Source organism: Dipodomys ordii, unplaced genomic scaffold (genome assembly GCF_000151885.1).
Source record: "Dipodomys ordii isolate 6190 unplaced genomic scaffold, Dord_2.0 Scaffold89, whole genome shotgun sequence".
Lineage (NCBI taxonomy): Eukaryota > Metazoa > Chordata > Mammalia > Rodentia > Heteromyidae > Dipodomys > Dipodomys ordii.
Genome location: NW_012267305.1, coordinates 6958649 through 6974197, shown reverse-complemented (window position 1 = coordinate 6974197; position 15549 = coordinate 6958649). Strand labels below are relative to the sequence as shown.

Here is a 15549-nt window from a genome sequence, read left to right as displayed (position 1 = left end):
AGTCTCCTAAGTAGCTAAGATTACAAATATGAAAAGTCAGTGCCAGGCTCAGAGTATTTGTTTTGTTATCTGTATATCTATTTATCTGCCTTGATTCCTCAACAGATAGAGTTTTTGAGGGAGAGCTCCACCAGAAGTCACTTCAATAAAATGCTGAAACAAGGATACAGGTTGATCCATTGTAACAATGAGATGTACAAGACACTGTGTAGAAAACAAACTTTACAACTTGGGGTGGGGAGGGGGAGGTGGGTAGGTAGGGAAGGAATGGATGATAGGGGAAAAACAAAGGAGGAGGTAATAATACTCAATAGGAAATATACTCATTACCTTACTCGTGTAACTGGAATCCCTCTGTACACTATTTTTACTATATATATATATACATATATATATACATATATACATATAAATGTAAAATACACAAATCAAAGGACATAAAAATAAATGTCTGCATTTTCCATCTTCCTCAGCACTCAATTTGACTTTCAGACTAAGCTTTTAAATCCCCTTAAGAAAGTTTCTTTGGAAAATTAGTGTTTATAATCTATCAGTAGATGCTGCTCAGTGTTTACAATCAATCAGTAGAAATTGTTTTTTATTAATCCCTGCATCTCCTCTTTTCCACTAGCCACACAAAATCTTAAAATAACAAAAGAATGAAAGTAAGCAACATTTTTTTATACTAACTGTTTCAACATACACTAAATCCCTGTTGATTCTGATATGGGCCTTTATTTGAAATCTGTAAACATTTACTCTCTGAACTTTTTCTTTTTTCTTTTTTATTGTGAAAATAACGTACAGAGAGGTTACAATTATATGGACAAGGTAATGAGCACATGTCTTATCAAGCTTTGTTGCTTCCTCCTTTGTTTCCCCTTACCATCCCCTCCCATCTCCCCCCTATCTCCTCCCCCATGCCAAAGTTGTAAAGTTCGTTCTTAACCATATTACGTGTTTCTGTATATTTCTGCCTGTTCAATGAGAACTCCCTGACTCTAATGTCTTCTTTCTCTTTTCATTAATATATATATATATATATCTTTACAATTTCAAAGTGTCAGGAAGGTAATTCATATTTAATATTTGTTGCATTATGTCTTCAATATATTCTTTTGTACTAATTCAACACTTATTAAGTAGGTATTAATTGCTAGACACTATGCTACTTACTACTGGCTTATATTTTATTTATAGAGACAGTAAGCCTGCCATTATCACTACACATAAACCACTTATTGCCACATATAGAAAGCAAGTAAGTAAATGTGCATTTATAGGATAATGCCTTAAGGAATTAGGTGTATAAGAGTGCATACAAATAACTGTGGATGCACAAGACACATTCAAAAAGCATGTGCTATAGTGTGGAGGGAGAAGACATCCCTTACCATGAAAAATGAGATCTTGAATTAGTGTAGGAGCTACGCCTGTGGATTTCAAGAGCAGCTCATCTGATCCAGATAGTTTAAAATGGTGAAGATTAACTTTGATAAAAGCATGACAGAGAACACTAGCTCATCTTTCTTTTGAGGCACATCTGTCTTTGTATGCTAAGGCTGCCATAAAAATAATAAAAAAAAAATAAAAACACTATCATTGTTGGCTTTTAAAACAGAGATTCATTTCCTAACTGTAATGGAGGCTGGAAATGAAAGTCATTCCTCCATCATGAATATATTATGCTTGAGGATTACACAGTATCACTGACAAAATTATCTAATCCTTCCTTGGTGGAAAAGCAATCAAAGGTGCATAAAGTGTGCATAAGATGTTGTGACTAAAATTTAAAAGCATGGTGGCTCACACTTATAATCGTAATTACTCAGGAGACTGAACTCTAAAAGTAGTGGTTCGAAATCAGCCTAAGCAGTGAAGTCTGTGGCACTCTTACCTTGAACTAACCAGCAAAAAAAAAAAGGGAAATGAGGTATTGGCACAAGTGATAGGGTTCCAACTTTGATTGAAAAACCTAGGGGACAGCACTGCGGCCCTGAGTTCAAGCCCCTTCCTCCCCCCACCAACACAAAATTTTAATTGCAAAGACAAGTAGCAACAAAAGTTAGATTTTGCTATTACTTAAAACCATCTTACAGATTTTGCAAGTTTTTGTGGTCAAAATGTCAGTAGCAAATGAGATGAAGTGAAATGAACTTGGGTGAAAATGGGAGGAAGTTTAGGGGCCTTTACCTATCTTTCCAAATAAAAATAAAAAATAATTAATAGGCTTCTATCTTCCAAAATATGAATTGTTATCTTCTTCTTTCTTGGCTAGATCCCTCTTCATCCTTTACATTAATAGTTGAGACCAATAAATTTGTTCTCACTGAGGTAATGAACCTTATAAAATTTGATATTCAAAAAGAATAAGTTAGAATATCTTCTGAAAATTCTCAAGTGCACTGCTATGGACTGACTTGTTCCCTTTGTAACAAAAAATACTACTATTAAAGGCAAAGCCCCAAAAATGATTATTTCAGAGAATTTATTGAAGCAATTATGGCTAAATGACATCAGAGAGCTGAGGCCTTGATCCAATATGACCAATATACATAAATGAGATAGGAGATACACTTCCTCCTTTATACCTGCGTCCATACATATTTGAAGCTCAAGAATGCTAAGTGAAGACACAGGGAGAAGATTGTTCTATACAGGCTAGAGGAAAATTCAACACTAGAAACCATCCCTAAGGATAGCCTGATCTTTGACCTCCAGACTCTCCAAGTGTGAAGAAGTGAATTGCTGTTATTTAGGCCACCAACTATGGAGTTCTGTTACAGCAGCTAGGGCACTTCAATACATGCTCCTCCAAGGAAAGATGAGCTAGAATTCTCTGTCATATTTTGACATCCAAGTTAATCTTTGACATTTCATAAATCATTTTTACCAGCTGCCTCCTAGAGTCTATAGGTTCTCTTCAAGGCAAACTTTGTGGTTTTTAATTTCTTGCAGTCTTCAGACTAATACTAATGTATTTTGACTAGCTAGTGGTGCCCTGGCTCTACAGGGGAACCTGTAGTCCAAATGTGTAAAATCTATCAGATGTTTCCTTACAGTTCACCATTACATCTTCCATCCTGGTAAGGACCTACTTCTAGGAAGTAACACTTAAATGACCACAGTTATAGTGTATCTTGCTTTCCTGGAGTATTCCTTGTAAATAGTTATGAAATGAATAGGCAAGGTACATGTGTGACTGCTGAGTCTGACTGAGAAACTAGCAGAGCTGAAAGCTAAATTGTTGAAGGTAGTAAAGCTTGTTAACAACATCACATAGAAGATGCACTGAAGACTCTCTAGGAGCTGTCAAAGGCAAATTGGTAAGTGTGCATAGCATCTTGCTCATCTTGACATTACAGCTGCTGTGAATGATCTGCCTAATAATGCTCTGGTGAAGCCTTTGATAAGCAGCCTGAGCTCTCTAAGTGTTGCCCACATTGAAATGATAGAAACATTTTGCTGGAACTTAACAGAGAGGTAGCTTCTTTGTGATTTTTTTGTCAGTCCTGGGGCTTGAACTCAGAGCCTGGGCACTATCCTTGAGGTTCTTTTGCTCAAGGCTAGCACTCTACCACTTGAGCCCCAGTGCCACTTCTGGCTTTTTCTGCTTATGTGGTACTGAGGAATCAAAGCCAGGGCTTCAAGCATGCAAGGCAAGCATTCTACCACTAAGCCACATTCCAAGCCCTTGTTTGTGATTTTGAAAGTCAAGAACGCTGATTTTCTCACTGCATGCTATTTCTTCAATACTTGAATGGTGTATAGACACCAGTTTTGACATGGAAACCCAAATCTGTTGCTTTTATTTGTACGCTTCAGGGCTATTGTTAAAAACTCATTGCCTTGCTGGGTGCTGGTGGCTCACACCTGTAATCCTATTTACTCAGGAGGTAGAGATCTGAGGATCACATTTCAAAGCCAGCCCGGGCAGGAAATTCTGTGAGACTCTTATCTCTAGTAAACCACTAGAAAACTGGAAAGTGGCACTGTAGCTCAAGTAGTAGAGCACTAGCCTTGAGTTGAAGAGAGCAGGGACAGCGCCCAGGCCCAGAGTTCAAGCCCTATGACTGACAAAAACAAAACAAACCAAAAAACTCATTGCCTTAGTTCCCATAAAAGTCTACATGGAAAGGAATTATTCTGACCCTGAGTTGTATTTCGATGTTTGTCCACCAATTTAACAAGGAGTTAAAATTGAAAGTGACATAAATGGCTCAGCAGTAATTAAGTAGCATATAATGACAGAATAACAAAAACATCAGCAAGCATTTGCAAAAAGTATTTTCTCTTCAATTAGCAATTCACTTGGAAATAAGGTTCTTCCATCAACATTGGCAATGCAGGTGTTATTTATGGACCTTTTTACCCTATGGAATAATCACCAGGTCATTCTTAATTAAGAATAAGGTTATTTTCAGTAATCAATATATACTTGCAGTTTGTTTCCCATGAATTGAATTGTCAGCTTTTTTTTTTTTTTTTTTGGGTCCGGTCGTGGGGCCTGAACTCTGGGCCTGGGCGCTGTCCCTCAGCTCTTCAGCTCAAGGCACACGCTCTACCACTTGAGCCACAGCGCCACTTCTGGCTTTTTTCTTTTTGTTTATGTGGTGCTGAGGAATCGAACCCAGGGCCTCATGCATGCAAGGCAAGCGCTCTACCACTGAGCCACCTTCCCAGCCCTGAATTGTCAGCTTTTAATGATACTATGGAGCATGAAAACTGGATTACTTTTATATTCTCATAATGGATCTAAGTCATAAAGTTTTGATTATTGATTAAAATAAATACCAGAAAACTGGTACTTGAAATGGAGAGGTAGGAAAGGAAGGGTAGACAAATGAAGAAACGAATGCTGGGAGAATGCAGTTATAAAATTCAATACATATTCTATAAAACTGAGAAAACTGAGGGAGAGATGATTTGGAAGGGATGGGGGAGAATAATGGAAGTGGTGACATCTATCAAGAGGCATTTTATTCATAAAGTGATTTGTTGAATGGTAATTCTTTTATACAAGTACTTAAATTTTTTATTTATTTTTTTATTGTGAAAATACTGTACAGAGGGGTTACAATTACACGGGCAAGGTAATGAGTACATTTCTTATCAAGCATTGTTGCCTCCTCCTTTGTTTACCCTTCCCATCCCTTCCCATCTTCCCTCCCCGCCCCCCGCCGCCCTGCCCTCCCCACCCAAAGTTGTAAAGTTGCTTTTTCAGCATAACATTTTGTACATTTAATTGTTGCAATGGGTCCACCTTCCCCTCCGCAAATTATACGTACATCAAATACAGTGGAAATAGGGGTTATACCGTGGGGGAAGGACATACAAAGCAACAAAGAAATATCTTATAAATATGTTAGAAACAATAGCAAGAAAGAAAAAAGGAACATTTGAGTCCTTATCTTGGGGTTCATTTCACGTAACATCAATTTATCCAACCTTTTCTGCTTGTCCTAGACATATACTAGTTATTGCAAATAAGGGAAACCATGGGACCTATCTTTCTTTGGTCCTGGCTTACTTCATTTAAGGGAACCTTACTGCATTGTTGGTGGGAGTGTAAACTTGTTCAACAACTTTGGAAAGTAGTATGGATATTCCTCAAAAGACTCCACATAGAGCTCCCCTATGACCCAGCAATCCCACTTCTGGGCATTTACCCAGATGATCACAAACAAGACCATACTAAAGCTACCAGCACAACTGTGTTTTTTGCAGCATTATTTACCATAGCTAAGATATGGAACCAACTCAGATGCCCCTCAGTAGATGAATGGATCAAGAAAATGTGTAACCCCTCTGTACAGTATGTTCACAAAAAAATTAAATTAAATTAAAAAAATTAAAAAAAAGAAAATGTGGTATATATACACATGGAATTCTATGCCTCCATCAGAAAGAATGACATTGCCCAATTTGTTAGGAAATGGAAAGAGTTGGAACAAGTACTTAAAATTATTTTACAAGACAATGGTAGTTAAGTAACCATAATTAAGAGCTACTTCGGAAATAAGTGTTGAGTGTCCTAAAGAATAATATCTAAATATCTTTCAACTTATTCTAATAATATCATACCAAAATTCAAATAGCATTTTCTGATTAACAGGAGGAGGAAGCTCAAAGAGTGATTAAGCCAAATACATTGTAAGCTTCCGTAATTAATGTACAAAGTATACAACAGAATCATGTTCAACTAGTGACTTGTATAAAGTATTTCCTAAAACAATGTGATTTGAGATAGTCCTTTTGAGCACTTCATTTATGTTTGAGCAGATTTAGAGTAGCATTTCTTATAATTTATGTATGTAGAGTAAAATTCAAAATAATACTCAGCTTCTGTTCAATTGGGCATTTTTATAGTGCTTAGGATTTTGCAAAGCTTGTTTTGGAGGTGGAATTCTTAATATAGTGCCATAATAAATGTAATCAATTTATCTTTGAATTATTTTCCTGTATCAACTGCTGTTATAGCAGAAAATATATGGACGAGCAATGTATTACTATTTATCCTTATGATCATACATGTTATTAATTATTTTGAATTCAAAGTCCTGGTGATAGGATTAGTAACTTTGATCTAGAACTGGGATCATTAATCAGAACCAAAGGGGGCTTTGATGGACCTATTCTCTGCTTTGGAGCCAGTTTTCTAGCCCACACAGCATGGATTTGGCTGTGCACTAGACAAACTCATATACCACTACGTTGTTTCCGCACTGAGTAGCTGTAGCAACATATAGTTCTTCCCATTTCAGAAGTCTCATTCCTGCAGGGTGAACTGAATGTTGGAAAGGTATTTCCTGAAATATTCTACAAAGTAAAATCATTTTATTTTTAGACAAAATTAGTTCAACAGGTATAAGTCATATTCACCAGGGAAGCATGGTTATAAAACTTTAGCTAAGTGCTGCCTGCAACATGACACAGCTATCATTCAATCCAATGCAGAGGGGAAATCAGAAAAAGAGTAAGCTGAAATTTCATGGCTAAGCAACTGGATACTGTTGCTGTTGTAAAGATATGTATTATATATTACTATAAAGAAACTGTGATACAGCATATACTGTGTTTGAAACTCACCTTGCCTCTTCCTTACAATTCAGAAATAAAAGATTCCTTAGTCTCTTATGTAGCTCGGTGGGGAACATATGACTCATTTCCTGTGTTTAATGGAATTGCAAACTGAAATGATACATGTTTTGTAGTATAGATAGGAATCAATGTCTCTTCATAAAACTGTCAAAACACTGGGCAAGATGAAAAGCAAAATGATCAAAACTTATATCTCTAAGACAGTAAGTGGAGCTGACCATTGGACTATGGTTTGAATGTGTCAGTCTCTCATCACTGAGTTTTGAAAGATGTTTCTGTTTAGCATATACCAGATAAAATTTTCTTTTTTTTACCAAATAAAATCTTGAACAACTGCTTTTGTGGTCCTCATATTCCATTTTGGACATCATGCTAAACACACCAAAGAAGTATCTCTGCAGCGCACCGGTGGTTCACGTCTGTAAGCCTAGTTACACAGAAGGCTGAGATATGAGGATCATGGTTCAAAGCCTGCTGGGTCAGGAAAGTCTGACTCATCTCCAATAAACCACTCAAAAAAATGGAAGTGGCACTGTGGCTCAAGTGGTAGAGTGCTCACCTTGAGCTGAAGAACTTAAGGACAATGCCCAGGCCCAGAGTTCAAGCCCCATGACCCACAAAAAACAATTACTACTGAATGTCTTTTCTAGAAAAAGATTTTAGAATTCACATATCACACAACAGCTTCCTTTAGCTGTTTTCCTCTTTAAGTACAGCAGACAAAATAATCCATACACTGGAAGAGCTCAGAAATATGTACAACTTACATGGGTCTCAAACTAGTTTTATGGTTTTCTTTCCAAGTACATAGAGAAACCACAAATTCAAAACTAGTGCACGAATAACCACTCCTACTTTCAAAACTGTTGAATAATTTACCTATGTATATATTTAATTATTGTTATTTCATGGTTTAATTTAGAGGAGATACATGTTTTTAACATTGAAATTCTTCCTGATATTCTGTAGTATAGTGTATTTAAAGGGATCATTTTTATAACAAGTGTGAATATAAACTAATAAAGTGAAATTTCTTCTGTGGTAGCTCCAATCTAACTTATAAGCCATTTCCATAGAAGATTTTCACGGCATTTTGAGCAATGAAACCATCATTGGACTGTGTGAATGTTCTCCCAGAGGGACTACTTGAAAGGATAATACTCATTTAGATGTATAAATTCTGGTTTGTTTGCTTTTAAAATGTCCAATTATTTTTATTCATGACTCCTCTATTCTCTTAGATATCTTTTAATGCCTATCTTCAGATTTTCCTTAAAATAAATAGAGTAATGGGAATACTTTTGAAATACAAGGTAGAGATAGTACTTCCTAACTATTGGAGCTAAGACAGTATTAAAAGTTCCTACTTGTTAGCTTTTAAAGTTGATTACAAGCTGGGTCTTGGCAAATTGATTTAATGGGGAAAAAAACCTATAAGATGACTCAAATGCATTGGTGTTACAACTTGATTTTCCTTGACATTACAATATTAATGAAACATGGAAAAAATCTTAAGTGATCCATTTATTCATTTTTGGTCATTATTTTATTTATTTATTTCCACTCCAGTTTAAAAGCATAACATACTAAAGTCTGATCCGTGTGAGGATTATAAAAGTTACTGAAATATTTCCTTCTCAAAAAGTAGTTCTAAGCAACTGGTTAAAATTAAAAATTTTAATTGCAAAATAGAAAAATACTACTTGTTCTATTTACATTAGTGACATAGTATCTAAGAAAGAGTTTATGTAAATAGATTTTATGAATTTTAAATTGCTACCCCACACATACAGGTAATAACCTGAGAACTGTCAGTTTATAGGCTGCTTAAGAAATGCCACAGACCGAAGATTGGGAATACACAGACACACACACTTCACTGAACTGATAAATGCTAGAAGTATTTCTTTAAAGAATCATTTTGTTTATTTTAATTGATGTCTGGGAATATTGAAATGAGACAATAGAAGGGAGGAAGTGGAATAATGGACAATGGAGGTGATAAGAGGGAGCAATGTTGAACTCCAGAACAAGTATTCTGATATATACGTGATAAAGAGACCTAGGAGTAAAGGAAGTCAGGATAGAGTTCAACAGGGGAAAGTCATCTAACTCAGAATGACTATCATTCAAAAAGCAAAAACTGGCTAGGCAGGTGGTGGCTCATGACTAGCTACTCAGGAGGCTAAAATCTGAGGATCACAGTTCTAAGTCAGACTGGGCAGGAAAGTCCCTGAAACTTTTCTTTTATTCTTTTTTCTTTTAATTGTGAAAATATCATACAGAGGGCTTACAATTACATGAGCAAGGTAATGGGTACATTTCTTATCAAGCATTGTTGCCTTCTCCTTTGTTTCCCCTTCCTATCCCATTCCCCACTTCCCCCTTCCCGTCCCCGCCAAAGTTGTAAAGTTCGTTTTTCGACATAATGACTTGTACATCTCATTGTTGCAATGGGTCCACCTGTATCCCCTATTTGAACAATTGGTTTTTTCCTTTCCCCTCCAGAAAGTATACCAACATCAAATACAGTGAAAACGGGTTATATCGTGGGGGAGAGACATACAAAGCAACACAGAAATCATCTTATAAATGTGTTAGAAACAATAGCAAGGAAGAAAAAACGTTTCAGTCCTTATCTTGGGGTTCATTTTTGCCTAACATCAACTTATATGACCATTTCTGCTTGTCTCAGACCTATATTAACATTATTTACCATGGCGAAGATATGGAACTAACCCAGATGCCCCTCAGTAGATGAACGGATCAAGAAAATGTGGTATATATACCTCCATCAGAAAGAAGACATTGTCCCATTTGTTAGGAAATGGAAAGACTTGGAAAAAATTATATTAAGTGAAGTAAGCCAGGCTCAAAGAAACATAATAAGTCCCATGGTTTCCCTTATTTGAAACTTTCAACTCCATTTAGCCACACACACACACAAAAAAGCTGGATGTGGAGCTGTGGCTCAAGTGGTAGACTGCTAGCTTTGAGGACAAAGTTTCAGAAACTGCACCCAGGCCTAGAGTTCAAGCCCTAGGATCAGCACAGACACATCTAAACAAAAATAAGGGAGTCAAGATGACAGATAGCTAACAGCCATACTTCCTCATCTTTCCAGAAACCAGAAATAAAATCTCAAGCATGTGGCTGCAATGAAAAATTGACAAATTAGTAAGCTGGTGTAGTAAGACACCAGTAGAAATATAGATAGTAGCTAGAGAATATAAAATATAGTGGGCACTAAATCTCTAAAAGAAACAAAGACAAAACCTTGCTTGAAGGGAGGCAAACCCCTGTATGGATCTGTTCTATTCCACGACCATCCCAGCTTGGAGACCGGTTTCTTATTGTTTTTTTCTCCTTTGCTTTGCCTATAAACAAAATATTACCACAAAGGGCTAAATAAACACAGATCAGGAGGCCCTGTCTAGGCTGACCAGCATCTGTGCCATACTACCTCACCAAAGCAAAAAATCAAAAATCAAGTGGGCACAGACGCTCAATTTTTAATCCTGTAGTATGGCTCACAGAACAGTCCATTTCACAGATGTAAATATTTGTTCCTCAGAGAAAACTTACAATGAGCCAGGCTGATGAAAGTCCTCCTCTGAAGAGTGGAGGAATCCATATGAAGCTTGTGAGCTTCCTTATGGCAAGTATTTCCCATTTGAAGGCCACTGCCCGTCAAATATAAGCCTGGGAAACAAATGTATCCAATTCTCAGTAAATTATTTGGCTAAACTGGTATGTTAGAAGCCTCACCAAACTGTGAATGAGAGAAGCCACTTCTCACTCCACAGCCTCTGGCAGTAAATGAATCAGCTGGAATAAAGATCCAGACTGAAAGACAAAAGAATATAGGGACCTGAACAGCATCCGGTGTTAGATGTTTGCCATTCATTCACCAAAGGGAATTTTAAAGTGGAGGTCTAGGAGGAAAAGAGAAAGCTTTTATGATTGATAAGCCAGAGAAGCCACTGGATGCTGGGCGCAAGGCAAATTGCAGGCCTTGAGAGTAGTATCACTAGCTGTAATCCTAGCTACTCAGAAGGCTGACACCTGGAGGATCGCACCTCAATGGGAGCCCAGGTGAAAAAAAAAAAATCCTAGCTGAGCACAGTGGTGAACATCAGTCATCTCAGCTAAGTAAAGCTCCATGGGAGACTAAGATCACGGTGATTTTACTTCTAAACCAGCTTGTGGCAAAAATTTTATGAGATCTCATTTTGACAGAAAAAGTAGGACATGGTGGTTCATGCCTGTATTTTCCGTTAGTGAAGAAAGCATAAGTAGGTGTATCACTGACCAGGCTGGCTGGGCAAAACATGAGATGTTATCTCAAAAATAACTAGACCAAAAAGATAGGATATATATCTCAAGTAGTAGAGGACCCACCTCGTGGAAGTTCTGAGTAGAAAAATAAGTATTGCACAAAACAATTAGAAAATAGGAATCGAACAAGTTAATGTTTAGAAATGCACTTTTGAGCATCTGAAAATGTGGAAGTGTGATTGTACTGCATGATATGAAGAATGTGGAAGATTTTTTACAAAGCAGGATAGAAATAGGCTAAAAGGCATTGAGCAGAACATTTCTGGTGATTCTGATAAGGTACAAATAAACTAGGGGAGTAGCTGAGAACCCAGTTGGAAATTGTGACATGATTATAAAGAATTTGCATTATCTTCTTGGCCTAGAGCGTCATGGAAGGCCGTATGTTAAATAATTTTTAAAAAGAGCATTAGAAGCCAGGTGCCAGTGGCTCATGCCTATAATCCTAGCTACTCAGGAGGCTGAGATCTGAGGATTGCAATTCAAAGCCAGCCTGAGCAGAAGAATCCTCATGAGACTCTTATCACTAATTAATCACACAAAATTGGAAGTGGTGCTGTAGCTCAAGTGGTACAGTGCCAGCCTTGAACACAAAGAGGCTCAGGGATAGCACCCAGGGTCTGAGTTAAAGTCCCACAACTGGGAAGAAAAGAAAAGCTTTAGAAATTTATATAAAATTTCTAGAAATCAATATGAGACTCTCTACTATCACAGGCCCAAAGTCCTCATGTAAAATTATTTGAGAGCATTTTCAGGTTGACCACTTTTAGTACCCAAGAAAGTGTTGTCAGTGTAGTCCCTAGTTTGTTTATTTTTTAACATAGTATTTTATGGCATTTATAAGATGCTGTTCAGGTTGCTATCATTATGAAGTTAAGGTGCTATCCACTGTAAATTCAAAGGAAAACTGAAGAAATCAGGCCAAATTTCTGGCAGGTCCAGGCCCTTACAGAGACTTCCTGATGTGGTCATGACCTGAGAGATGTAGAAGCATTGGGGAACTCCAAGATAGACCAAATATTACCATGAAGCACTAACCCAGAAAAGATGCAGATAACATGCCCTGTGTGAGAAAAGGAACATGTGCCAGAAGAAATTCTAGGGGTGGGATTACACTCATGACACTGGGCACCAAGATATTAATAACTAATGTCAGGGGGATCAGGGGGTAAGATGAAGTGGGGGAGTGGGGGAGGGAAGGGATAGTGGGACAAGGAAGGAAAGGGGTAATAATGATCGACAAGAAATGTACTCATTGACTTACTCATGTAACTGTAACCCCTCTGTACAGTGTCTTTACAATAAAATTAAAATGAAAAAATAATCTAAAAAAATTAATGATTAATGTGTGCTGTGCTCAGTTTTAGTCTGTCTTCAAGGAAGTAGTTCCTTTCTACTTTCTCAATTCTCCCTTTTATCTATGGTGGCTATCCAATCATTCTATGCTTCTTCCCCTAGCAGGCTTTTCTTTATTCTCTGCAGGTTGCTTTAAGTTTTTGTGTCTCTGCTAGCACATGTTTACTCCCAGATCTACAAGGCTTTCTCTAGCCCTTGATCCTGGATTGTGGAAATGGAATACCTAAATTGCAAAAACCCTGAATTTATTTGCATCTGGATTAACAGGATCAAATCCTATAACCTCTATATTCCTCTATTTGTTCATTTGCAAAATGGAGGTGATGTCTTTTAATGGGGCTATGGTAAAGAAGTGTTTTCATTTGTGTGAATGCTTAAAAATGCCTGAACCATAGTTATTTAGCAGCATTTTATACCATCAATATGGTCCTTAAGTAGCCCACAGATAATCAGCTCAAGATCTTTAGACAATCCCAATTTTCCAAAGGGGAGAATCTTCATTAATTTTGAACACTATTTTTCAGTATGCTACTGACAAACTTTCTTTTGTATTTGACATTTATGTTCCCTAAATAATAAAGTGAGAATGTTGGATTGCATGCATTGAACAATCTGTTAGTTAAGACTCTATGAAATGTTTTCTCTTTAGTCTGACAAGTTCAGCCACACATTAAACTCATTTACTGTGTAGTTCCTGAGATCCTTTATAAATAAGAGGCATTAAACAGCTAAGTTCCAAGAGCAAAGGTAAATTGAAATTGCAAATATAAATATATTCTCAAGTTCTCCACTCAGCTCTCCTCCCAAGAGAAATTAAATTTAGGGACATTTCTGCTAAGCTTTGTAAGGGATTGATTTGCACACCAAATACACCCAACAATAAATATGCATTTGCTTAGAAACTGAAAGTACTTTAGAGGGACATTTACTGAAAGAATTAAAATGAAGAGAAATTACTGAGAGGAGAGGAATTAAGAGCAATGTATAATGCTTCTGGTATTTTCTATTATGACAGAATTTGGCTATACGCTGACATTAATCCATAGGCTGATTAGATCAGTAGACAGGGGATAATTGTAAATAAACATGGTTATATATACATTTTTCATTTTGTGGAATTTGTTTCCAAAGAGGAAGCACTACTCGTAAATAATTTTACCACTATGTAGATAACACCACAGTACATTAACAACCTTGGAATTCTAAGAGGCAGCCTACTAATTGATAAACTGGTTGCGTGTAGGGAATCCTGTGGTGAAATATTCAGAGCTCCCAGATGCAATACCTTGCCAATTTACAGAGAAACTTCACTAGCTAAAGCTAAAGCACCTTTTTCTAGCCACAGGTCCCAGTTTCACAAGGAAGTGAATGCCACTCTGGTGCTTGGGAAGGGTGGATGTGTGTGTGTGGGAGGGGGGGAGACAATGAGAGAGGTTAATATAGTCTGATTACTATATTATAGCAGTTTAGAGATCTCTGAAATTTCAATAATGCATTGTGAGAAAATGCTTAAGTCCTTAATTAGTTATCACATGCAAACAAAACTGAAATCTTAATGGTTATCTAACCCAGTTAAAGTAAGATACTCAAATCCATTTTGAAGAATTAAAAGCAATACTAAGGTAAAACAGCCTTCTTTAATATGGTAACACGTAATTAATCTCCATATAATTTCCTCTACATTCATCTAAATTTTCAGAGCCAAATAAATCAAGTTGGTACAGACATATTTAATTGAGTAAGGATGATAACAATAAAGGAATGCAAGAATTTACTTGGTGTTTCTGTGCACAATTCAGTGCCATATTGAATTGTTTTAAAATGGATTTCTCTGTGTTAACAATTAACAAAAATTGCCCCTAAATATATTAACAAGAACAAATGTATGACTGTTGTGATGTTTATGGATTGTTGAACCAAACTACCTCAAACCTTCCACTCATGGAGCTGATTATGCTTCATGCTCGGGCATTTCGTTCGTCTCCCATAGCCTGCTCACAGAGGTTTGGATAGGCAGTGAGATCATTCCCACTAAACTTCACCCAGTGTTTCAGGACTCTCATCTTAGTGGTTTCAGCATGGGCTCTTGGGCCCCATACAAACTGATAGCAGACAGGATCAGTGTTGGGTACCCTCTGGTACTCCAGGTATTGCTCCTGCACAAAATTTTCAATGACCAGCTTCCTAGGTTGTCCATAGATATAATGCTCTATCTCAGGATATACCCCCATTACACTCAGCGTATCCCAGACTGCCCGTTCAGTGGCACAGTTGTTTTCCATGAAAATTATACCCAGAATGATTAACAGGAGGCCTGTCTTGGGCATGCCTACAACATCATGCAACATCCCATCGTAAGTTAGCCCTGCTGCAGGAGTAAGGAAATAGCAGTGGTCAGAGGGGTCAATTTCAACCACCTCAATACCAAAGACCAGCTGCATATACTCAGATGCCCTAGAAAAGATTTCAAAAAAGTGCTCCCTGTGACTTACGATCATATTTAACATTTCTGCCTTGGTTGTTGACTCTCTCAATCTATACTTAAGGACCAAGAAGGGCACCAGGGATTGTGCATTCCGCAATATGGACACATAATCAATTGGACTGAGAGGGGGAACTCGATCTGGCTCCTCTTGGCGGGGGCCCTGTTCTTGCTCCTGTGGGCGGGAACCCTGATCTTGCTCCCGTGGGCGGGAACCCTGATCTTGCTCCCGTGGGCGGGAACCCTGATCTTGCTCCCGTGGGCGGGAACCC

At 37.4% G+C, this 15549-nt stretch overlaps 1 protein-coding gene across 1 annotated transcript in view; it reads right to left on the bottom strand.

Annotated features, from left to right (window-relative positions):
• Positions 1 to 14753: 14753 nt before the first annotated feature.
• The window catches only part of LOC105992846 (melanoma-associated antigen 12-like), a 1522-nt gene continuing 726 nt past the window's right edge, over positions 14754 to 15549 (bottom strand). Inside the window, exon 2 of the mRNA XM_013025928.1 lies at positions 14754 to 15526. Within this exon, the coding sequence (XP_012881382.1) occupies positions 14754 to 15526 (773 nt within the window). The remainder of the gene's footprint in view (positions 15527 to 15549) is intronic.